Source organism: Mauremys mutica, chromosome 12, assembly GCF_020497125.1.
Source record: "Mauremys mutica isolate MM-2020 ecotype Southern chromosome 12, ASM2049712v1, whole genome shotgun sequence".
Lineage (NCBI taxonomy): Eukaryota > Metazoa > Chordata > Testudines > Geoemydidae > Mauremys > Mauremys mutica.
This window is the reverse complement of record NC_059083.1, coordinates 49393373-49419396: the sequence shown is the minus strand read 5'-3', so window position 1 is coordinate 49419396 and position 26024 is coordinate 49393373. Positions and strand designations below refer to the sequence as shown.

The window sequence follows — 26024 nt, the reverse complement described above, 5'->3', positions numbered from 1 at the left end:
AACTGAGTGTTTTCAGTGCAAATGGCTTCTTAGGTTTTCTGAAAACACAAAACCAAACAAAAACCCCACACACGTATACAATAAGAGTCAATGGATGTGACCTATTACACTTCAATGGCTCCATTTGGGACCTCAGGACTGCAAAACCTAGCTAGGCAGGTTGGGCCAGAGTGGGAGTAAGGGGCTTAGCTGGGGGGTGGGGGTCAGAGTAGGGGTGAAAGGTGTGGCTGCGGGGCCATTTTTCACTTGATTCTAACCAACAGGGAGGAAGTGGTTGCAAATCTGAAGGTGGAAGGTGATTTTGGGAGAAAGTGCTTGTAAAATGATAGATTTCATGACTGTAAGGAAAAGAAGGAGTTCTGCAATTTCATATCCGAGTTTCTTCAGGACGCTTGGATGAATGCCATCTGGTCCTGGTGACTAATTACTTTTTAATTTATCATTTTCTTCCAAAACCTCCTCTATCGACAGCTCGGTATGGGACAATTCCTCTAATTTATCACCTAAGCTGAAAAGATCTCCCTCCCATCCTCTGAAGTGAAGATAAATGCAAAGAATTCATTTAGCTTTTCCACAACAGTAATGTCTTTCCTGAGTGCTCCTTTAGCATCTTGATCGTCCAATGGCCTCACTGATTGTTTGTATGGCTTCCTGCTTCCAATGTACTTAAAAAATTGTAGTTAGTTTTTGTGTCCTTAGCTAATTGTCAATCAGTTAGTCCCTGACTATGTGAGCAAGAACAGTATAGGCAAATATGTGTGAGAGAGAAAACTTAGTAACACCTCAGAGCCTTGTCCCATCCCATCCAAGATCCTATCTCCAACTGTGGCCATCCCTGATGCTTCAGTGAAAGGAGAAAAAAAAAGGAAAAAAAACCTCACCCTCCCAGAATACATTGGTGGGAGGAGGAAGGATTCCTTCATGAACTATGGTGTCCGGCTGAAACCCTGAAGCATGTCCTTTAAGAACATAAGACATAAACCAGAAGTGAGCACCAGGGTTGCTGAGCCCTGCCCCATACCATCACACCGTCATAATTTTATCCAACACTTTCTTAAAACTAATTAAGTTGTGCATCTCTACAGCTCCTATTAGAAGTTTGTTCCAGAACCTCACCCTTCTGAGGGTGAGAAACCTTTCTCTAATTTCCAGCCTGAATTTGTCCATGGCCAGTTATATCAATTTGATTTTGTGGAAATGGGAAGACAGAATTAGGAAGAGGAGCTCCAGCATAACTTTTATCCCAGTGGTTATGGTACTCATTTCAAATGTGGGAAACCCCCGCTTCAAGTGTATGATGAGGAGAAATGATTGAAACAGAGATCTGTCCCCTCCCAGGTGCATGCCTTGGCCACTGTGTTATGGGATATCTCTCAATTTCTCCTGTTCAAGACCCTTGGTGGGTCTAACTCCAGCACCCATTGGTTCCAATGGAGCTATGCTGATTTGCACATGCTAAGGATCTGGCCAATTGACGTCAATGGATCTGCACTGGATCTGTGGAGGATTTCGCCCAAAGTGTTATTTAATTATCTGAGCTGAGAATGTCTCATACACTAGTTACCCACAAATCTATGCTTTCTGACCTTAAAAAAATGAGAGAATCAACACTAATTGAGAAACCTGAATTTCCCCAATATATTCCTTAGAGCTGTTTTCACCTCCTTGTTTTTCAGGCTGTAGATGATGGGGTTTAACATGGGGGTCAAGATGCTGTACTGGATGGAGAACATTTCATCCAGAATCACAGAGGAGACTGAGCTGGGTTTTGTGTACTGGAGAAAACCTGTCACGTACAACAAGGCAACCACAATCAGGTGGGAGCTGCAGGTGGAGAAGGCTTTATGCCTGCCCTCTGCCGAGCGTATCCTCAGGATGGTGGAGATGATGTGAATGTAGGAGATCAGGGTTAGGAGGAAGGAGCTCAACCCAAATACCAAAGCAGAAATAAGAAGCACCACTTGATTGGTGAGGGTGTCAGTGCAGGACAGTTGTAACAGAAGAGGGAGCTCACAGCTGAAATGGCTGATTTGATTGGGCCCACAGAAATGCAACTTGAGGGCAAAAACTGTGTTAAGAAGGGCATAGAAGAAGCCCATGGTCCATGCACCACTTACCAGCTGAACACAGATCCCTTTGCTCATTGTCTGCACGTAATGTAATGGATCACAGATGGCAGCATAGCGGTCATAAGCCATGGCTGAGAGAATGAAAATTTCAGCATCAGCCGAGAGGATAAAAAGGAACATCTGGGCAATGCAGCCATTGACAGAAATAGTTTTGTGCTCTGCTAGGAAGTTCGTCAGCATTTTAGGCACCGTGACTGAGGAATAGCAGATATCAACAAAGGATAAATGGAAGAGAAAGAAGTACATAGGAGTGTGAAGGTGAGAATCAGCTCGTATCACCACCATGATCACTATATTACCACCCAGAGTGATTAGGTAAATAAATAAAAAAAGCAGAAAGAGGAAAATCTGCATCTGTGGGTCACTGGAAAATCCCAGGAGGATAAATTCGGTCACTGTGGTTTGATTTTTCATTGTCAGTTATTAGGAAATCTGTGACCTGGAAGACCAGAAAAAAAAAATGAAATTAACGCTTATCATAAAAATAAATTGAAATAGTATGTGGAGATCATCTGTTCCATAGGATGAATGTAAAGAGAGTCCTATTCCATTCTGTTAAATATGTATTTTAACTATACTAAATTTAGAGAAAGAGAGAAAGAGAGATGGTATTTGTGTGTTTTAAATAGACAAATTAGGCTGGATACATAAAAGGACTTCGGCACCGAACCACCACTTTACATGCCTAAGTCCCAGAATCAGGTCCTACAGGTATTCACAAATACCTTGCTCAGCTCTGACTAAGGGTTTGTCTGATGTGGGGCTCCCTTCAGTCTCTCCTCTTGAAGTTGTACCTCGGTGGATACATCATAAAAGAGGCAATACAGGCTTACTGGATAGTTGGTCTTCTGCATGTGGGGTGAGTGTTCAAGCCACCAGGCTATAGAGGAATTTATTCTCTCTCTGCAATCTGTCCTTATGACTTCAATAGAGCTACAGCTGTGTCACACAAGCATGGGATCGGGCAGACTGGTTGCAATGAAACTATGGCCAATTTACAATAGCTGGACATCTGGCCAAATCTATAAAGATAATTACACTCTGTCAGTTGTTCTATACTATTTTGTTGAAAACACTATTTACAGAACTGGATGGGACCTTGAGAGGTCACCTAGTTCAGACCCCTGCACTCAAGGCAGGACTAAGTATTATCTAGACCATCCCTGACAGGTGTTTGTCCAACCTGCTCTTAAAAATCTCCAAAGATGGAGATTCCACAACCTTCCTAGGCAATTGATTCCAGTGCTTAACCACCCTGACAATTAGGAAGTTTTTCCTAATGTTCAACCTAAACCACTGTTGCCTCATTTTTAGCCCATTGCTTCTTGTCCTATGCTCAGAGATTAAGAAAAACAATTTTTCCCCCTCCTCCTAGTAACAACCTTTTATGTACTTGAAAACTGTTATCATGTCCCCTCTCAGTCTTCTCTTCTCCAGACTAACCAAACCCAATATTTTTAATCTTCCCTCATAGGTCATGTTTTCTAGACCTTTAATCATTTTTGTTGTTCCTCTCTGGATTTTTTCCAATTTGTCCACATCTTTCCTGAAATGTGGCACCCAGAATTGGACGCAATACTCCAGTTGAGGCCTAATCATCGTGGAATTGAGTCGAAGAATTACTTCTTGTGTCTCACTTACGTCATTCCTGCTAATACATTCCAGAATGATGCTTTTTTTTGCAACAGTGTTACACTGTTCACTCATATTTCACTTGTGATCCACTATGAGCCCCAGATCCTATTCCACAGTACTTTTTCCTTGGGAGTCATTTCTCATTTTGTATGTGTGCAACTGATTGTTCCTTCCTAAGTTTAGTACTTTGCATTTGCCCTTATTTAATTTCATTCTGTTTACTTCAGACCATTTCTCCAGTTTGTCCAGATCATTTTGAATTATAATCCTATTCTCCAATGCACTTGCAATCCCTCCCATCTTGGAATTATCCTCAATTATCCTCAAGCTTTATAGGTGTACTCTCTATGCATTATCATAAACCGAACCAAGAACCGATCCCTGTGGGACCCCACTAGTTATACCCTTCCAACAGGGCTGTGAACCACTGATAACTACTCTCTGGGAACTGTTTCCCAGCCAGCTATGTACACACTTTATGCTAGCTCCATCTAGTTTGTATTTCTCTAGTTTGTTTATGAGAAGGTTATGAGAGACACTATTAAGAAGAAATGAATGTGACCATCAAACATTATCTCGATATAGTGACATAATTTTAAAAAGAGGGACCTGATAGAAAATCAGTGAGACTTTTGCTCCTAAGTCACTTAAACTCTGACTCAATGGGATTTTTGACTCAATTTTCTGCATGTCTGAATATCAGGCTATACATACAGTAGAGAAGTTATCCTGCCCTCCTGGAAGTGAATGGCTATTTTGACATCAGTTATTAATGGAAAAGGCAATGAAATCAATGTTCTGTCCAATGTCAAAATTATGTTTGTCCTCATACAACCCTAGAGAGAAACTGAACCTTTCCTCCATTATCAGCTCATAAGACAAATGCCTAAGCAAAGAGATAGACCTTGTACTAGAACCTGAATGTTAACACAGGCAGTTTCTGTGAACAGGGAAATTAAATTCCAAGGGCATTTTCCAGAGAATGTCCTTTCCCTGACCTCCCTCCCACACACACAAACACCTACTCTCCTCTATCTCAGTGCTGCCTTGAGAAAGAGAGAGCTGGGGGACTCAAGTAAATCAGTTTTGCCAACCATGGTCCCTGTGCTGTAACCGAGTCTGTGTGAGCAGACTGCTTCAGCTAGGCAGAAGTCAATGGGACTGAAGATACTCACCCCTAGATAAGGGGGGCAGAATCTGGTCCTTTGAAATGAAAAGGATACAAAAATTTAAAAGAAATAAAAATATGGATCAACTCACCTGCTTTTAAGCACAGTTTATAAATATGATGAGATCATTCTGGCCTGTGATTTTCTCTTTTCTTAGTCTATCTATCTCCTTATTGATTTTTCTATCTAGTCTGTCTGTCTCTGGAATATAGCATCCAAGGAGATCAAATATTCTTTTCCTGGAGCAGTGAAACCCCTCAAGTTGTGTTGGGTTATCAGTGGGAGTGAAGCAAAGAACTTTTCCTTAGCTGACTCCAAAGCTAGGAGCTGATTCTCGAGAGTTGTTTAAATACTGTCTTGTTCCCCCTGGGACAAACCCTGGAGTTCACTCTCTGTGACAAGCCCCTAGTAACATTGTGCTGTGTCAGCCCTTGAGCAATGATATATTGTACCTTAGAATGAGAGCATTGAGGCTTGGATTATCATATGCATCCAAGTGACAGTCAATTTAGGCTCGGATTCATAAAGCAGCTGAAGGAGTTAGATGCACAAATAGCAGCACATTTCCTCTCCCTTAAACTCCTTTGAAGGTCCTAGTCTTAATGTATAATTACCACAAGAGCGTAGTGGAGGAGAAGAATGGGTACTGGCCTGCCATCCTTAAAAAATCACCAACAGCTTGATACACAGGTTAAGGAATGAGAAAGGAACAAATATACTGTATAAGATGGCAGGAAAGAACAGGAGATGAGACAAAGGAGGAGCTTTTCTGAATACATCTGGGTAAAATTTTTCAGACAAGTAATTTAGTCACTGAAAAATACAGTTTGGTTGACCCAATACTATTTGTGAATTAGAAAAAAAAAGCCAAATTGTTTCATCCAGGGCAAAACAAACAAACAAAAAAACCAAGTAAAGTCACAAAGCAGCACAGGGCACCTTAGTGCCTCCCCAGTACCTTTAACCTAGTGGTTAGGGAACTCCTCATGCAATTCTTTCTTGGTCTGATGTAGAGCAGAGATTTGAAGTGAGGTCTCTTATCTTTCAGGAAAGTGCTTTAATCTCTTTATATAGGCCTTGCTGGAAACCTAAGCGTAAGTAACTATTAATCAAAGGCTGGGAACCAGGGTCGGCCGGGCTTTGACAGAATAGTAATGCAAAAGGTAGGCCCATTCCTGACCACAGGGGATGATACAAAAACACACATATCTCTCAAGTAACTATGTAAACACATTCTTAAGAGATGGTACAAGAGCACACTGACCCCTCATAAAATAAGGATGGGATGACAGGATAATGGGTGAGGATATTTTGTTCTATCTAGCAGGTACCAGGATAAGGGTGGTAACTAACAGCATCCAGAGTGTAATACGTCACTTGTTTGTATCAATGGATAAAAGGAGAAGTCCTATGAGGGGCATATTTGTATCAGCTGAGGGGACAGGACCCTGGTGTCCCATCTTGTCACAGAAATACATGTGTTAGTGTCCCTGTGACCCCTTGGACAGGACACTAGTGCCGTGCTTTGCTGACAATAGACCTGGCAGAGGGCCTTCGCCACCAAACCGAGCCTGTGGTCTTTCTTTAGGAATAAAATTGAGGTCTGCTGAATCGGTAAGCTACATTCCCTGCTCATGCAGCTGGCACCGGAGCTCCAAGAACAGCAGCACTGAGCAGCCTTAACAATTTAGCAGCCTTAACAACTCTCCTCAGCACTAACAACTTGGTCTATAAGGTATTTTGGGGCAGAGTTTTCTAAGCATCTCTGAAGCTGGTTTGCTTTGTAAAGTCATCAGCACATCATAGCAGCAGAAACACATGGCTCTAACGCAGCCATGGTGGCACTTGGAATGGCTTTCCATCTTGAATGGTCCTTTGCAAGTCTTCTTTCTTTCACAAGAGTCAGGATGGGATAATTTAGGTTTCTTAAATCCCACAAAATTACATCTTTCAGTCTCATTCATGGTTACACTGGCGCTCTACATCCTTCTTCCTCATCTCTACAAACCTTCTGTAAAAGCATACTGTCTCCTGAACATTGCACATAACCCCACCATTGCAGTCGTCTTCTTCTCAACTAATGCAAGACTGAAAGTTGCTGGGATTGTTTAAGTATCTTCCTGCTTGTGACAAAATCAAATCAATGGATGTCAAGGATATGTCAAAACTTTTGACACTGAAAACTGTTTAATTTCCTCTCCTGAGCTGTTTTTAATGAATATGTTTCTGCTCCATATAACAGAGTTGTCATCACTACCATATTGAATACTTGTCTCTTAGTTGTCATATAGACATTCTGCCTCCCAAACAGAGGCCCTTGAAGATGCTGAAATGTCATTGGCACAAGACCCATCAGATGTGTGACTTCTTCAGATACAGAAACTCATTCCATCAAACAACTACCCAGATAGAAAAATCTTTTCACCCATTCAATGTGGTTGCCATCTATATGCATCATCAGCAAGTCATGAGTAACCCCATGGCAAAAGAAATTGCCCATCCAAATTGTTATGTTTATAAGTTACCACATGGCTCTTTCTAAGCAAGTATGTTTTATTCATAAGGTAAAAGCACTACAGAGAAAACATATTAAAAATAATAAAATAATCAAGACATATGCTAATAAGCTTACCAGTGATCACCACCAACTGCAGCCTAGGCTGTGGCAGAAGCTATCCTTCAATCTCCACCAGGATTTTTCCTGCTGTTTCAAGTACATCATATCCTCAACTCAGAACAAGAACAACTCCTGACTCTGTGAGTGACTCATTTATCCACTTTAGCTCTTTCAGGAGACCTTGAAAATGTAATCAGCCAGACAATAGGTCTCTGCTCAAAATGCAGCTTCAAAATGCAGGATTCCAGGGGAGTCAGTCACATTCCCTTCCCGTCTTCCCAAGAATTTCCTTGAAAATCCACTTCACATGCCTTGTCCGCAAATGTCCCTTGAAGTTCCTAATGTCTCCCAAAGATTGCACTCATCAGAACTTCCTCCTAAATGAGCTCCATAAAATACTGTAAGAGTACATAAATATTCACATTTTTAATACAACCAACTTCAAAGATATTTACCTTAATTCAATAAGGTTTAACTTAATTCGTTAAAGTTTGTGCAGGATGTTACACAACACTTTCATATCTGTCACAGTGACAATCTTGAAATATAGTGTCTCAACATTTTAATGCACTTACTGGACTCAATCCTTCTTCCAGCCTGACTCCTGTCTATATGGGATTGACTCTGTTTCCTTCTAATCCATTCCAGTCTGTCTTTAACACTATTCCTTGGAAACTCTGCAGCTAATGAAATAATTTACTATGACATCCATCTACCTAGTTCTGGGTCTACCTACCCTCCCCTGTTATCTGATATTCTTTCCACATGGCCAAACCCTCTAAGCCTGGACTCCCTCAGCTTTTCTATAACTGGTAACACCTTCACACTTCCCCTACTTTCTTCATTCCAAACATGGTCAATCCTTGTAACTTCAAGCACCCATCTTAATGTTTTTTTTCCCACTGTATTCAAAATCTGCTCCTTTCTCTTTCTCTGTACCCAGCATTCAGAGCCCTACCAAAGTGCAGGCCTAATTATCGACTTGTAGATCTCACTCTTCACTTCCATAGGGTTCGTGAAACATAAGATGTTCATATAAATATTCACATAGTGCCCAGTCTTGCAAAAGGCTTACTCCAGTGAACAGGTAGAACAAATTAAGTGTGAGTACGGACCACTGCCATCACTGTGAATCTCTCTGCAGGATTGGGATGATACACAGTGTTGTTTGGGCTCAAGGCTACAGGTGGTCTAAAAGTGAAAGTCCTGCTCTCCTCAGATGGATATCTACATGCAGAAAGGCTATGGGGATCTGTGCATTTAGTCTAAACACTCTAGTGCATTCAGTATCATGTCTACAGAGAAGAAGAAATGCTAAAAACCCAGAATAGCTGAATGGAAAAAGTCCATTCAGTCAGGTCATCCTTTCTTTCTTTCTTTCTTTCTTTCTTTCTTTCTTTCTTTCTTTCTTTCTTTCTTTCTTTCTTTCTTTCTATAGAATCTGCATAAGATGATGGGGGTGATTTGGTGCAGTAGTGTTGGGATGGTTTTCCATGCATGTGCAGATGGTATGAAGAAGACACATGATTAGATTTTGATACTCCTTGCCACGGGGATACACTGAGACCATAAATGTAGCAAAATTCAAAAAGAGATAGGGTACGAAAAAACATCCAGATTTATTATGATTAATTATGATAACATTACTGAAAGGGATACTAAATATCATGTCTATTGTAAGGTTCTTGAATCTTCCTCTGAACATCTGTTCCTTGTCACTGTTAGAAATGGGATAGCGGATTTAGATGGCAGGTCTGTCTCAGCATGGCTATTTTTATGGCTCTGTGTCACAGATAATGACATTACAAGAAGAGAGCACTGTTCTTCAGTAGCATCCTTGCCCCAGAGACCTGTCAAAAATACTTTATGTGCATTAATATATTAATCTCTGCAATACATCTGCCCATTTATTTTCCTCAAATTACAGAAGGTTATTGCTATCAAGCATCTGTTAAACACCAACCAACTTCTAGTCTTTGTGCTTCAGATAAAATTAAACAAAGTCCATGACCCAAAGGACTTAAATATAACAAATAAAGAACCTGGAAATACCATTTCTTCTTTTATTATTATTTATTTTATATTATAATTAGGTGAGATTAAGGCCTTGTCATGCTCGGTTCTGTACAAATGTTAGAGATGGTCAGCAAAAGAAATTTCCATCACCCAGTAAATTCCATATTCATCATTTGTTTTAAACCCAAAATAGGACAGAAAGTTGAAATGTCAATGTTTTTGTGACAGGAAAAATCATAAAATATTGGAATGTAGAAATAGCTAAACATTTCATTTTGTCCTTTTTTATTGAAACAAGCCAGCTTTTTGAAGTGTCAATTTCATTCTCAGTCAATATTTTGATCTAAATTACATTGAGATGAGTAATTTTGTAATTTTAAATCGAAATGTTAACTCAATTTTTTTTATTTCAGCTTGACATTTTGAAAGAAAATCTATGATTTCATTTTGAGAGGTCAAATTGAAATGAAATTTTTGTTTAGATTTTCCGTATGAAAAAATGAAATATTTTACTTCAAAATTCAGATTTTCCAGACTACACAATGAACACTACATGCAGTACTCATTGCCTCATCTCACAAAAAGATATATTAGAATTGGGAAAAGTACAGTGAAGGGCAACAAAAATGATTATGGGTATGGAACAGCTTCTATATGAGGAGGCACTAAAAAGACTGGAAAAGTTTGGCCTGGAAAAGAGATAACTAAGGGGAATGTGACAGAGGCCTATAAAATCAAGAATGGTGTGGAGGAAGTGAATAAGGAAGTGTTATTTACCCCTTCACATAATATACAAATCAGGGGTCCCTTGATGAAATTAATAGGCAGTAGGTTTAAACCAAACATAAGGAAGCACTTCTTCACATAACACACAGTTGTTACCGAAATATCGGGTCTGCCTAGCTGAGAGCCAATAACAGCCTGACAGGGATACGGAAAAAATGCTTTATTCTGCAGAAGAAAGGAGAGCTCTGTAATTAATACAGGAGACTCTACTGCACACAAGTTTCACAAGCTTTCTATACACTTTCAGACAAAGACCATGCCGTGTTAACACTTCATTGGTGGGTGTCAATCCCCGTAACACCGTTATCTGTTCAAGAAAGACTGGCTTGAAGCGGAATCTTTCTCTGTCTCTGACAGAAACAGAAAGATTAGTTACAAAGTTCAAGGCACTGTGTATGGGAGGCCTTGTGAAGGCTTCTGCCTCCCCTACTGGCTGTTTGCAAAACTATGAAAAGGCGGGGGGAAGGCTATAGCTTTCACAGTTCCCCCATTCGGGCCTTACAATCTGAGCTATCAATCTGTCAATGCCTTCCGTGTCCGGGCCGGGTGAGGTTTCCCGGGCCCCCCCCCAGCTCAGATTGTCAGGCCCGTTACGTAACTTACGATCAAGCTGAAGAGACAGGTATTGGGTTGTCTTACGGACAGCAGAGCTTTTGGTTACAGTAGTACACAGACATTTTGCACATTGAATCATCATCCAACTAACATATAGGAAGAATAGACAGAAAACAATCCATTTAACAGTTGTACGGAAAAGGTCAGTGAACCAAGACCCAAGGTCTGGGAGGAGGTCCTCAAAACTAAAAGTGTGATCAAGAGATACAGCATGAAATACAACAGCAGCATTCTTAATAGCTTATAAATCCCTTTCAATTAAGCCAGAGTGATTAACATAAAAACAACATTTTTCCCCAACATTTCCCACCCCCCATTTCAGCATTCATAGCATCTAACACACGTCTATTTTGCAAAGCCACTTCTGGATCAGTCGCTGCAAGGATTCAACCGCTGGGTGGGGGTTGGCATGTACAAAGGGCAAACTAAAAGCAAGCAACCATTGTCTCACCACCCAGAAATCCATAGTCAGTAAAAGTCTCAGGGCTTATTCCGTCCGAACAGGAGCTTTAGTCCCTCGAGAGGCTCAGCCTTCCAGGTATCGTCTGCTTCAGGCTCTCCCAGGTCGCGGTGGGAAGAGCTGGCGGGGCTCCCCTCGAGGTCCGAAGTCGTCTGCTTCTGGCCCCGGCCTAGGGGCTAGCTTGACTCGGGTGTAATGAATCCAAGTGCTACGCTCTCGCACTCGAACATATCCCTGTGGTAGCCAAGTCCAGGTCAGTTATTCTGCTCTCCCGGTCTCTGGGTCTGTCTTCTGGAATGGCAGTCAGAATTGTGAGAGGGTTAGGTATCACATTGTGCCTAGCCTGAACAACTGTATTCACTGCACGCAAGTCCTGCACAAATCGGTATACCGGTTTTCCTTCTGGATCCAGGTCAGGTTTTCTAACAGGCAGAATGGGGGTGTTGAAAGGGGATGAAGTACGAATAAGCACTCCCAACCGTAGGAATGTGTTGATAAGATTCCGGAGACCAAGCAGAGCTTTTTGTAGGATGGGATATTGTCTGGCTTCAGGGTTATTTGCACAGGCTCTGTCCGGAGAGTGCCAAGGTTTGTTTTGGAAGCGCCCCAGAGGGAGGCGTGTACCTCTCGCCTGAGTCGTTGAGGCAGGTTCATCGGGCTCGCAGGCAGGATCGGGTCCTCGGTAGCCTGGGTTAATGCGGCACATAGCTGGGGGAGTTGATTTTGAGGCAACCTGAGAATGATTTTATCAGCTGAAAAGAAAATGTGAGCACGTAATTTACACAGCAAGTCTCTGCCTAGAAGATTAACTGGGCTGTCAGGAGCTAACAAAAATGCATGGGAGGCTGAAACACCAGAGATTTCTACAGCAGCCTCCTGCAATACAGAACACTCAAATGGCTTTCCGCCTATACCCATTACCGGAATGCTTTTATCTGTGAGGTTTCCTTCCTTTGGCTTGGCAATAACAGTGAAAAGGGCAGCCCCCGAATCCAAAAGACAAGAATAAGTGGTTCCTCCCAGAGTTAAACGGACCTGGGGGTCTGTGGAGGAACAAACATAAGTGGTAAAGTCATTTGAGGAAGTAACAAGTGGGCCCCCGGGTCGCCATCATTCCGCATTATTGACAGCGTCTGTTCTTTCTACTTCCATCTGATATCAAGGTCGGGGCTGTTGTCCGGTACATCCGTTTGGGCACTCTCTCCTCCAGTGACCAAGTTGCTTACAGTAATGGTATACATCATTTGCACGGCTTGGCCCCCCCCCCCCGATCTGCCTTCGGTTGCCACTTGCGGGGGTCCCCACCTCCCTCCTTGTCTTTCGCTCCCCGCGTTCACAAGGGCTGCTAGCATTCTCACCTGTTTGGTCTCTTGAATTTTATCTCTTGTGTGATACACACAGGTGGCTACGCTTACCAGTTCCTCCAGGGATTTTCCCTCAGCGCCTTCGAGTTGCTGCAGCCACTTCTTAATGTCCGGAGCTGACTGAGAGATAAAAATAAGCCTGACCGTGGACTGTATGTCCGCAGCCTGACAGGGATAAGGAAAAAATGCTTTATTCTGCAGATGAAAGGAGAGCTCTGTAATTAATACAAGAGACTCTACTGCACACAAGTTTCACAAGCTTTCTATACACTTTCAGACAAAGACCATGCCGTGTTAACACTTCATTGGTGGGTGTCAATCCCCATAACACCGTTATCTGTTCAAGAAAGTCTGGCTTGAAGCGGAATCTTTCTCTGTCTCTGACAGAAACAGAAAGATTAGTTACAAAGTTCAAGGCACTGTGTACGTGAGGCCTTGTGGAGGCTTCTGCCTCCACCTACTGGCCGTTTGCAAAACTATGAAAAGGCGGGGGGAGGGCTATAGCTTTCACACAGTCAACCTGTGGAACTCATTGCCACAGGCTGTTGTGAAGGCCAAAATAATAATTGGGTTAAAAAAAGAATTAATTGAGTTAATTAGGGTAATTGGCTATTAGCCAAGATGTCCAAGGACTCATCCCCACTCTCTGAATGTCCCTAAACGTCTGACTGCTTGAAGCTGAGACTGGATAAAAGGGAATGGATCACTTGATACATTGGTCTGTTCTGTTTACTCCTTCTGAAGCACCTGACACCTGCCACTGTTGAAAGACAGGATACTGGGCTAGATGGACCAGTATGGCCATTCTTATGTTCTTAATAAAGTTAAGAGTCTTCTCCAGATAATGCCTTACCCCGAACATACTCATTCCCTTAAAACAAACACACACACACATACACACTGACTCTCCAAAAAAAAGAAACTACTGCTGTCGTGCACCAAATGAACTCAATTTTCTCAATGCTGCCTTGAAAAAGAGATAGAGAGAGAGATAGAGAGATGAATTATTCAAGTAGTAGATATGCTCTCATCCATGGCCCCTGTGATGCAACTCACTCTGTGTGAGCATACAGTGGAGTTGTAGCTGTCTTGGTCTCAGAATATTCAAGAGACAAGGTGGGTGAGGTAATATCTTTTAATGGACCAACTTCTGTTTTTGAGCCACACAGAACTCTTCTTTCTCATCAACAGAAGCTGGTCCAATAAAAGATATTACCTCACCCACCTTGTCTCTGAGTGAGCAGACTGCTGCATCCAGGTAGAAGTCAATGGGACTCTTACCCCATTAGGTAAGGCAGGGGAGAGGGAAGAGAATCTGATCCTTTGGAATGAAAAGGATGAAATAAGATTAAAAAGGAAGAAAAAAATATGAATCAACTCAGCTGACTTTTCAATTTGGATCATAAATACGATGAGATCATTCTGACCAGTGGTTTTCTCTTTCTGTTTTCTTAGTCTATTTTGTAGCCTGATTTGGGGAGGGTTAGTAGGGACAGTGGAATTTATCCATTTAATTTAGTTGTATTTAATAATTAATTTTCTAATTAATTAGTAATGTTAGTAATAATTGATAGATATTAATAATATGGGTATGGCTCGCCAATATGTGTGATCAGAAGATAAAAGTTCGTCTTGAATCAGGCTTCACAGAATTTAATACAAGGAGATTGGGGTATAACAGGAATTACACTGAGACAGAGTTTAGTCAAACAAGACCTTTTATTTAAAATCAATAAAACAAGAAGTAAATGTAAAATGTTAAAAGCAGTATGAGATTACAAAGTTGCAAAATATCACAGTTCTTTAAGAGATATGATATGATATTACACAGTTCTAAATGCACTTTGCAGCAAGAGCACTCAGAAGATTTCACACCTTTGCTAGAGGGAGTTACCAAGAAACTGGCTATGAATTAAACCCTTCTTAGCATAGATGCTTTAGAGGTGAAGTAGAAATTAAGAATTATTTCATACTTACATCTGTGAAAGGACAGAACACTACGACTTATCAGTAGTTGACAGCTTTCGTAGGTGTAGGCAGGGTGAGGCGATGGAGAATAGAAGGATGGGTGTATCGCCTGCCTAATGGTGGATTGTCACACCTTTTATAGGGAGAAATCCTTCCTCCTATGCCCAAATTTGTCTTTCCCCCATGGAAAGGTGAGGGTACCTGTTTTCATTGGCTGACCTTTTGTGTGCGTACTAATAACGGCTATATAGTAGCTTGCGGGTGTACGTGTTACATTTGTGGGCAGAAAAACTCTCCTTTTACACCTAACTAGGTGAAAGGTTAGCAGATATTCGAAAAGTCCCTAGACAATTTGCGTAGGTTTGTCTCCTATTATTACTTTTCTGAGTAAGGGTCTTAAAGGTTGCTGTCAGCGTCACAGAGGAAATAGGCCAGGATGTCTGGCCTAGAAACTTCTAGGTATCTTTGCATTACAGCTTATTGCAAATTTCTATTAATCTATGCAGCTTACACACTTTATCAAAAAGACATTTTATACAGACCAACAGATTAATCCTCAGGGCTACAATTTAAACAGACAAATCAATAAGTAGGTAGATAGTCTCTCTATCTGCCTCTGCAATACACCAGGTCAGGATATCACCTCTTCTTTACTACAAACACTTAAATCTGACAAGGTAGGTAGGGTTATCCCTGGGAGTGGAGCAAAGAGCCTTTCCTCATCTGATTCCAATAAGCCCTAACTTTGCCAAATATCTCCCCAAGTCCCTAGACCCCCTTTCCCGTGGAGGCTTGAGAATATATTCTCACCAATTGGGGCAGGTGAACACAGACAGAAACCCTTGGATCTTAAAACAATGAAAAATCAATCAGGTTCTTAAAAGAAGAATTTTAATTAAAGAAAAGGTAAAGGAATTTCCTCTATAACATTGGGATGGTAAGTACTTTACAGAATAACAAAAGACTCAAGATCATAGAGGATCTCCCCTCTAGGGAAAACCTCAACGTTACAAAACCTTCTACAAAGGAAATCACAAGCCAAAATAAAAGTAAGCTAATGCATTCCTTTGCTGGTACTTACTAATACTAATGGAGTTGGATTGCTTGCTTTCTTGATCTGTCTCCGGCAAGCACACACAACAGACAGACAAAGCCCCTCCCCCTCCAGATTTGAAAGTATCTTGTCCCCTTATTGGTCCTTTTGGTCAGGTGTCAGCCAGGTTACCTGAGCTTCTTAACTCTTTACAGGTAAAAGAGGAGTTAACCCCTTACAGGGTAAAGAGAGATTTTATGCTACACTTAGCTGTATGTTTATGACACAGACTCAGATTTTTAAAGTGTCCTAGGAGCTAGACACCTAGACAACAAACCATTTCATCTCCCATACGCTCCTTTGAAGATGCTAGCCATAATGAGAATGGAGTAAATAGATTGCATGAGGTTGCAGGAAAAAATAGGTGATGAGAGAAAGGAGGAGTTATAGTGTGTAGAGCTGGACAAAATTTTTCAGAACATTTTTTTTTTGTGAACAAACTAACAGTTTTGATTGACCTCATATTAGTTGCAGATTTGACATCTATTCACCAAATATTTTCATGGAAGGGGAAAAACAAAGTCTAAATTGACAGCCCAGCATATGGACCCTTAGCACTCACTCTAATAACTTGTGTCTATTGGTTGGGGTATTCGGATGTGGGAGAAACTCATTCACTTTTCACTTCTGCTTGCTGTGGAGCAGAGATTTGAAGCTAGCTCTCTCATCTCTAAGAAAAGTGCTTTATCTTTGGGCTATAATGCAATTCAGGGCAGGGCTTTCTCAGGCTCTCCAGATGAAGCTGTTCACATTGTATAAATCAGCAGCAGGAGATATACATCACGATAATGCAGCTATGGTGGCATGTAGAATGGATTACCATCCTGAGGCGTTCCATGCAAGACTGCTTTTTTCCAAAAGACCTGACCAGAGGAACCAATGGGGGAACAAGATGTTTCAAAAGAAAGGAGGGAAGGAGGGAAGTTTTCCTTTGTTGAGAGTTTCAGTTTTAGCTGGAGTGAAAAAGATCAAGCAACCAGCCTCTTATCAGAGTAGTAAGTTTAGAAAGGGATAAATAGGTTTACGTTTATTTTCTTTGTAACTTGTCTTGGTACCATTAAGGGAATTATCAAATTTGGGGTATTTTTTGTGTAACTAAATTTGTGCCCAGGGGAACATCCTCTGTGTTTTGAATCTGTTGTCTTTGAGAGTAGCTGGTATGCTAATCTCTCGCAGAGGGTTTTCTCTTACCTTTCTTTTCTTTAATTAAAAGAATTTTTCTTAATACCTGATTGATTTTTCCTTGTTTTTAGATCCAAGGGGGTTGGATCTGGATCCACCAGGAATTGGTGTGGGGAAAGGAGGGGGGATGGTTAAATTCTCCTTGTTTTAAGATCCAAGGGATTTGGATCAGTGTCTACCAGGGAAGTGGTGGAGGAGTCTCTCAAGGCTACCCAGGGAGGGGAAGGTTTTTTGGGGGGTGTTAAGGTTTCCTCCCCCACTCTGAACTTTAGTGTCCAAAAGGTGGGGACCTGCATGTACCCTTCTAAGCTTAATTAGATCTGATAGCGCTGCTACCAACCAGAAGTAGTGTCTGGTACATTCCCTGTCCCCCCAAAACCTTCCCTGGGGAACACAGACCCAAATCCCTTAGATCTTAACACAAGGAGAAATTAACCATTCCCCCCTCCTTTTCCCCCCAGACTTTCCCCTCCCTGGGTTGCCTTGAGAGGCTTTACACAGATCCAAACTCCTTGGATCTTAAAACAAAGAGTAATTAACCATCCCCCCTCCTTTTTTCCTCCCACCAACTTCTGGTGAGTTCATACCCAATTTCCTGGATCTTAAAACAAAGAAAAATCAATCAGGTTCTTAAAAAGAAAGCTTTTAATTAAAGAAAAATAAAAGGTAGAAATTATCTCTGTAAAATCAGGATGCTTACAGGGTATTTAAATTATATAACCAGAGAAATCCCGCCTAGCTTCAGGTTCAAAGTTACAGCAAACAGAGGTAAAAATCTGTCCAGCAAAAGAAACATTTACAGCTTGAGAAAACAAACAGAAGACTAACACGCCTTCCTGACTATGTACTTACAAATTTGAAACATGAGACTGATTCAGAAAGATTTGGAGAGCCTGAATGGATGTCTGGTCCCTCTCATGTCCCGAGAGCGAACAACCCTCAAACAAAGAACAAAAAACAAAGACTTCCCTCCACCAAGATTTGAAAGTATCTCATCCCCTTATTGGTCCTCTGGTCAGGAGTCAGCCAGGTTTACTGAGCTTCTTAACCCTTTACAGGTAAAAGAGACATTAACCCTTAACTATCTGTTTATAACAGGGGGGAAAGGGAGTGATCCAGATACTCAGAAATTCTGGATGGTGGCAGCGATACCAGATCTAATCTGGTTATTAAGCTTAGAAGTGTCCATGCAGCTCCTCACATCTGTACCCTAAAGTTCAGAGTGGGGAAGGAACCTTGACATAAGGTAATATCATCCTCGTATTTAAGATCCACTCAAGATGAATCTTTAAATAGTACACCTCTACCTGGGCCACAATCAGTCTTGTCATCTGATAGTCTATTATAACATTAAATACCAAGGTTTGGAGAAACATACCTGATGCATCCCTGATTCTACAGAAAACCAGTCTATAATACAACCATTGACCCTCGCACAAGTCAGTGTACCATAGTACTCAGGAGCGCTGGCAGCCTTTTTGGCGCCCTAGGCAGTGGAAGCTCCCGCTCTCAAAATGGTGCCCCCGACAGAGGCAGCAGAAGGTCCCACCCCAGAAATTCGGCCGACAACCACAGTGGCCGAATATCCGGCCGCTGCGGTTGCCGCCCCCCAAATGTCAGCGCCCTAAGCCACCACCTACATTGCCTAATAGATTGCACTGGCCCTGATAGTACTGTTCCTCTATTTGGCACACTAAGCCCTCATACACCCCACAATGGTGAAGCCGTATCCACAGCACTGATTGATGCAGTGAGTCAAAACCAGCGACAAAGTCTATAAACATGATGGTAACATCCTTTGGTCACTCTAGGAACTTTTCAGTAACATTCTATCAAGTGTGACACCTGGGTTTTCTCTTTAGTAATTGTAAAGATTGTTTCAGGATCTGTCACTACTATGGTGCTTTTTGTATTACATAATGGAATGTGTATTTCACCCAACAGGTTTATCTAGGAACTAGAACCTACCTCCCTAGGGGAAGAGGGAGGAAGCCCTTTCCAACAGTTGCCTAACACCTTACACTTAGTGTGTCTATAAGTCAGCTATGGGTGTTATTCCCAGCTTATGCAGACTCACTCATTGTAGCTCTCATTGAGGTAACTCACTCAAAATAGAAATGTAGCTGCTGTAGTACAGGCAGTGGCACGTGTTGGCATGGACTAGGCATGTCAAATACATACCCATGAGGTTCATACATGTTTCTAGTCAGTGAAACTAGTCTGTGCCTCCACTCACAGCTGTCCATGATACTACTGCTACACTGCTAATTTTGGAATGCTAGCTCAATGAACTGGGAATCCCACCTCTGGCTCATAGTCTAGATGCAGCCTTAATGAACATTGTGAGTCAATGTTTTAAAGGCTGTAGCATGATGCCTGGGGGACACTGAAAACAGTTTGAACAGGCTGGGTCACACTGGAGTAACCCACTGAGAGTTATACGGACACACAGGAGAATCTGGGCAGGCCAAGAGAATGCAGATCAGACAGGTTGTGTTCCTGTAATTTAAGAGCGAAGTCAAATTAATTTAGCTTTTAGTGTAGTATGAGATTAGATGAGATTAAATATGTGTGCAGGGCTTTGGCAGGAGCTGTCCTTCAACCCCTACCCAGAGGTTTTCTTGTGGTTTCAAGGTCATTATATCACAGCTCAAACCAAAATCATCTCCTGACTCTCTGTCATTGACTTCTCCAGTATGGCTCTTTTAAGAGACCTTGACTAGGTAACACTAGTCTACAATTTTTGAGAAGTCGTCTGCTTCAGAGATAAAATGTGCTATTTATTATGTATTTTGATGTGCTGAATTCAAATATGACAATTAAAACAACTGATTGGCTACTGTTTCTAAGGTATTTAAGATTTTACATTTGATGTCTATGTATATTGTGTAGATAGTAGAGTTTTAATCATAAATTGTAAACCTAGATCTTTTCATGTGTTTATGGTTGCTTTACATGATAATATTTCACCTGTCCTGTTTATGTAACACTTTAAATATCAGCAAAAGGGTTATATAACTAAAATTTATTATGAATCAAAAGGCAAAAAACTATTATGTACATAGTTTAGTCCTATTCAGTGTCTACTCGGCGCTTCTTGGCTTGTCTCCTGTATTCATTAAATGGAGCATCTCTTGTCACTGTCCAGCAATAGTCTGCAAGCATTAATTGGCTCCATTTGCCCTGATAGCGTTTCTCCATTGTTGCAATGTCCTGGTGAAATCGTTCGCCGTGCTCGTCGCTCACTGCTCCACAGTTTGGTGGAAAAAAATCTTGATGAGAGTGCAAAAAATGTATCTTTAGTGACATGTTGCAACCAAGGCTTTTGTATGCCTTGAGGAGGTTTTCCACCAACAACCTGTAGTTGTCTGTCTTGTTGTTTCCGAGAAAATTTATTGTCACTAACTGGAAGGCTTTCCATGCCGTCTTTTCCTTGCCACACAGTGCATGGTCAAATGCATCATCTCGAAGTTCACGAATCTGAGGACCAACAAAGACACCTTCCTTTATCTTAGCTTCACTTAACCTTGGAAATTTTCCACGGAGGTACTTGAAAGCTGCTTGTGTTTTGTCAATGGCCTTGACAAAGTTCTTCATCAGACCCAGCTTGATGTGTAAGGGTGGTAACAAAATCTTCCTTGATTCAACAAGTGGTGGATGCTAAACACTTTTTCTCCCAGGCTCCAATGACTGTTGGAGTGGCCAGTCTTTCTTGATGTAGTGGGAATCTCTTGCACGACTATCCCATTCTCAGAGAAAACAGCAGTACTTTGTGTATCCAGTCTGCAGACCAAGCAAGAGAGCAACAACCTTCAAATCGCCACAAAGCTGCCACTGATGTTGGTCATAGTTTATGCACCTCAAAAGTTGTTTCATGTTGTCATAGTTTTCCTTCCTATGGACTGCATGACCAATAGGAATTGATGGCAAAACATTGCCATTATGCAGTAAACCAGCTTTAAGACTCGTCTTTGAATCAATGAACAGTCTCCACTCATCTGGATCGTGAATGATGTTGAGGGCTGCCATCACACCGTCGATGTTGTTGCAGGCTACAAGATCACCTTCCATGAAGAAGAATGGGACAAAATCCTTTTGACGGTCACGGAACATGGAAACCCTAACATCACCTGCCAGGAGATTCCACTGCTGTAGTCTGGAGCCCAACAGCTCTGCCTTACTCTTGGGTAGTTCCAAATCCCTGACAAGGTCATTCAGTTCACCTTGTGTTATGAGGTGTGGTTCAGAAGAGGAGGATGGGAGAAAATGTGGGTCCTGTGACATTGATGGTTCAGGACCAGAAGTTTCATCCTCTTCCTCATCTGACTCAAGTGAGAACGATTCTGGTGCATCAGGAACCGGCAGTCCTTCTCCGTGGGGTACTGGGCGTATAGCTGATGGAATGTTTGGATAATGCACAGTCCACTTTTTCTTCTTTGACACACCTTTCCAAACTGGAGGCACCATGCAGAAGTAACAATTGCTGGTATGATCTGTTGGCTCTCTCCAAATCATTGGCACTGCAAAAGGCATAGATTTCCTTTTCCTCTTCAACCACTGGCGAAGATTTGTTGCACAAGTGTTGCAGCATATGTGTGGGGCCCGCCTCTTGTCCTGATCTCCAATTTTGCAGCCAAAATAAAGGTGACAGGCTTTCTTAACCATAGTGGTTATACTGTGCTTTTGTGATGCAAAAGTCACTTCACCACAAACATAGCAGAAGTTATCTGCACGGTTCACACAAGTACGAGGCATTTCTACTCACTTTGGCTAAACAGAAATGTGTCCCTTTGCAAAATCAAACGTTGACAAATAAGAGAGCACGACACTTTATGATTTCAAGAGCTGATATAGGGCAATTTGTTCAGCAGAGTGATGTAAGCTTCGTTATGATCCTTCTTCCCCATTCCAGTCTGTCTTGAATGCTATTCTTTGGAAACTCTACAGCTAATCATGTTCAGCAGAGTGATGTAAGCTTCGTTATGATCCTTCTTCCCCATTCCAGTCTGTCTTGAATGCTATTCTTTGGAAACTCTACAGCTAATCATGTTCTTTAGTATGACATCCATCCATCTAGTTCTGGGTCTTCCAACCCTTCTCTTTCCCTCCACTTCTAAGTTTCACTCCCTGTTTCCTATATATTCTTCCAATTTTCTTTTCAGATGGCCAAACCATCTATGCCTTGATTCCCTCAGCTTTTCTATAACTATAATATTTTCCCTACTTCATTAGTTCCAAACATGGTCCATCCATGGAACTCCAAGTATCCATCTCTACATTTTCATTTCCATTGTATTCAAGATCTGCTCCTGTCTCTTCCTCAATGTCCAGAATTCAGAGCCCAGTGAAAGTGCAGGCCTAATTAACATCTTGCAGATCTCACTTTTCAGTGTGGTAGGTTTAGTGAAAATACAAATAGTCATATAAATAGGCATATAATGGCAAAATCAAGCAACAATGTTACTCCTGTGAAGATGTTGTACACATGAATAATTTTACTGAAATTACATGTGAGTATCGACTCCTAGCACGAGTGTGAATGTATCTGCAGGGTGGGGATTTTGCATAATGTTGATTAGTTTCAGTCCTGCAGGTAGATTATAAGTGGAAGTCTTCTAAGCCTCAGTTGGAGGTCTGAATGCAGACAGGCTGTAGGAGTATGTCCATTTAGTCTAAACAGTCAAGTGCATGCAGTATCATGTCTGTAGGGAAGAAGAGATTCACAAAAAACACAATAGGGAAATGAAGAAGCCCACTCACTGGAGACCTCCTCCCTTTCTTCCTGTAGGATTTTCACAAGGTGAGGGTGATGGTTTGTTGAACCACTGTTGGGAGGGTGTTCCATGAATGTGCTGATGGCATGAAGAAGAAACATAATAAGACCGTGGAACTTCTTGCCACATTTATACTTTGAAGACCAAAAAATGTAGCAATATTCAGATAAGGTTTGGATAAGACAAATATTCAGGGGTATTATAATTAATTATGACAACCTATTTTGAAGGGATATTAAACATCATGTTTCAGGGATTAAGACACATAACTCAGTCACTGTCCCACATTAAACAGTTTTAAACAAGGTTCAGAGTTCGCTTTGCAGAGACGTCAGTCTGCTTAGTACCTTGGCAAACACACCATTAAAAATCTCTACTTATAAACTTTTATTAAAGACAAGAAGTAAAAATGCATTTGAATTGTAAAATATGAAATCAGGCTTTCATTTTAACAACATCTCTTGTTCGCTTTTTCTTGAGCTGGAGACAGTTTTTAAAAACAATTAGATAAGTTCATGGAAGATAGGTCATCAATGGCGATTAGTCCAGAAGGTCAGAGAGGCAACCACATGTTCTGTGTGTTCCTAAACCCGAAGCTGGGACTGGGTGACAGGGGATGCATCACTGAATAAGTGTCTGTTCTGTTCATATTCTTTGAAGAATCTGGCACTGGCCATGGGCAGAAACATGATACTGCGCTAGATGGACTGTTGGTCTGACCTGGGATGGTCTTTCATTTGTTCTTATGTTCTAACATGATAATAGGTGGTTCCCTAGTCAATGGGAGATGCTGAGGAGTGGGGTGTGTTATAAGCCCTGCAGCTGTCAAAGAGTTCAGTCTCTATATGACTGTGAGGGAGACAACTCCTTTTGATGGTCATTCTCAGGGTACGTCTACACTACGGGACTATTCCGAATTTGCATAAACCGGTTTTGTAAAACAGATTTTATAAAATCGAGTGCGCGCGGCCACACTAAGCACATTAATTCGGTGGTGTGCGTCCGCGGTCCGAGGCTAGCGTCGGTTTCTGGAGCGTTGCACTGTGGGTAGCTATTCCCTAGCTATCCCATTGTTCCCGCAGCCTCCCCCGCCCCTTGGAACTTCCGGGTTCTGTCTGGAGAATTTTTAAAAATGATTCTGAATTTCATCTTCTATAACGGAGCGCTGATAGAACGGATTTGCCTGCCCTTACAGCGATCACGTCCGCATGGTCCATGCTGGGAGCTCTTTTTTTATTTTGATTTCGGACTGCATCGCCACCCGTGCTGATCGGAGCTCCACGCTAGGCAAACAGGAAATATTCAAAAGTTCGCGGGGCTTTTCCTGTCTACCTGACCACTGCATCCGAGTTCAGATTGCAGTCCAGAGCGGTCAGTGGTGCACTGTGGGATAGCTCCCGGAGGCCAATACCGTCGATCAGCGGCCACACTAACCCTAATCCGATATGTTAATACCGATATTGGCGCTACTCCTCTCGTTAGGGAGGAGTACAGAAACCGGTTTAAAGAGCCCTTTATATCGATATTAAGGGCCTCTTGGTGTGGACGGGTTGGGCGTTAAATCGGTTTTACGCTCCTAAAACCGATTTAAACGCCTAGTGTAGACCAGGCTTCAGCTAGGAACCCTCTAAGCCCACCTAAGGGTTTTTGTTTCTTTTTTATATGAAGGTGCAGCTTGAGGAGGAAGAAGAAGGAATTAGAAGGAGGAAACAGCTCATAACTTTTATGCCAAAGGTCAGGGTACTCACCTGGAATATGACAGCCCCTCTTGAAGTGCCTATAAAGAGACAGGATTTAAAAAGGGAATCTCTCCCCACCCATGTGGATGCCCTAACCACCGGGATACGCTTTTTTGGGCCTCTCTCTAACTCTCCTGTTCAAGCCTAAATTCCCTGGGGAGTAAACCCATTGGCTCCAATGTTTATTATGTTATCCTTCTTAATTACTATTGAAAATCCTTGAGATTTTAGTAGTATAGACTTCAATAAGAGATAATAAATGGAGTTTCAATAAATTAGTCAAAAAAATCAAAATAACAGAGATTACTAGATCAAGAGAGATTATGTTTTTATAGAATTAGCCAGAATCTCAGCTGGCATAAATTAGCCATAGATCCCCTGAAGTCAATGGGCCAGATTAAAGAGCTATGGAGATAGAGGAAATGTGTGAGTGACTCTATAGCCAGGTGATCAGAGCACTCACTCTGGATTTAGGAAACCCAAGATCCAGTCCCCCATGCTCCAGTGACTCTTGTACATCTGGGAATCTGGCCCGCAGACTTCAGTGGAGCCACACTCATTTAGACCAACTGAGGTTTTGTCCCAGTTTGTCTCAGTTACCTGAGCTGAGAGTTTCCCAAACACCAGTTATCCACAGTTCTATGCTCTCTGATGTAAAAATATGTAATTTAATTTATTTAAGATCATCACCATTACTTGAGAAACTTTAATTTCCCCAACATTTTCCTTAGAGCTGTTTTCACCTCCTTGCTTTTCAGGCTGTAGACGATGGGGTTTAACATGGGGGTCAAGACACTGTACTGGATGGAGAATATTTCATCCAGCACCACAGAAGAGACTGAGCTGGATTTTGTGTACTGGAAAAAAGCTGTGAAATACAACAAGCCAACCACAATCAGGTGGGAGCTGCAGGTGGAGAAGGCTTTACGCCTGCCCTCTGCAGAGCGTATCCTCAGGATGGTGGAGATGATGTAAATGTAGGAGATCAGCATGAGGAGGAAGGAGCTTGACCCAAATATCACAAAAGAAGTAAGAAGCACCACTTGATTGGTGAAGGTGTCAGTGCAGGCCCGTTGTAACAGAGGAGGGAGCTCACAGATGAAATGATGGATTTGGTTGGAGCCACAGAAATGCAACTTGAGAGTAAAAACAGTGTTAAGAAGGGCATAAAAGAAGGCTGTGATCCATGCCCCACTCACCAGCTGAACACAGATCCTTTTGCTCATTCTCTGCATGTAACGCAATGGGTCACAAATGGCAGCATAGCGGTCATAAGCCATGGCTGAGAGAATGGAACTTTCAGCTGTACCTGAGAGGAGGATAAAGAACATCTGAGCAATGCAGCCATTGACAGAAATAGTTTTGTGCTCTGCTAGGAAATTCCTCAACATGTAAGGCACTGTGACTGAAGAATAGCAGATATCAACAAAGGATAAATGGAAAAGAAAGAAGTACATAGGGGTGTGAAGGTGAGAAT

The 26024-nt window shown here is 41.8% G+C and overlaps 2 protein-coding genes across 2 annotated transcripts in view; both read right to left on the bottom strand.

Moving 5' to 3' along the window:
- LOC123345010 (olfactory receptor 5V1-like) overlaps positions 1–25769 on the bottom strand; it is a 56505-nt gene extending 30736 nt beyond the window's left edge. Inside the window, exon 1 of the mRNA XM_044981556.1 lies at positions 25747–25769. The gene's annotated coding sequence lies outside the window, so the exon portion shown is untranslated. The remainder of the gene's footprint in view (positions 1–25746) is intronic.
- LOC123345011 (olfactory receptor 1009-like) lies at positions 1611–2543 on the bottom strand. The gene has a single exon (XM_044981557.1). It carries the CDS (start codon positions 2541–2543, stop codon positions 1611–1613), a length of 933 nt encoding a protein of 310 aa, XP_044837492.1.
- Positions 25770–26024: the final 255 nt, after the last annotated feature.

What these genes read in the sequence shown, in the direction of transcription:
- LOC123345011 (XM_044981557.1), bottom strand. Translation starts at nt 2,543, where the DNA reads ATGAAAAATCAAACCACAGTGACCGAATTTATCCTCCTGGGATTTTCC.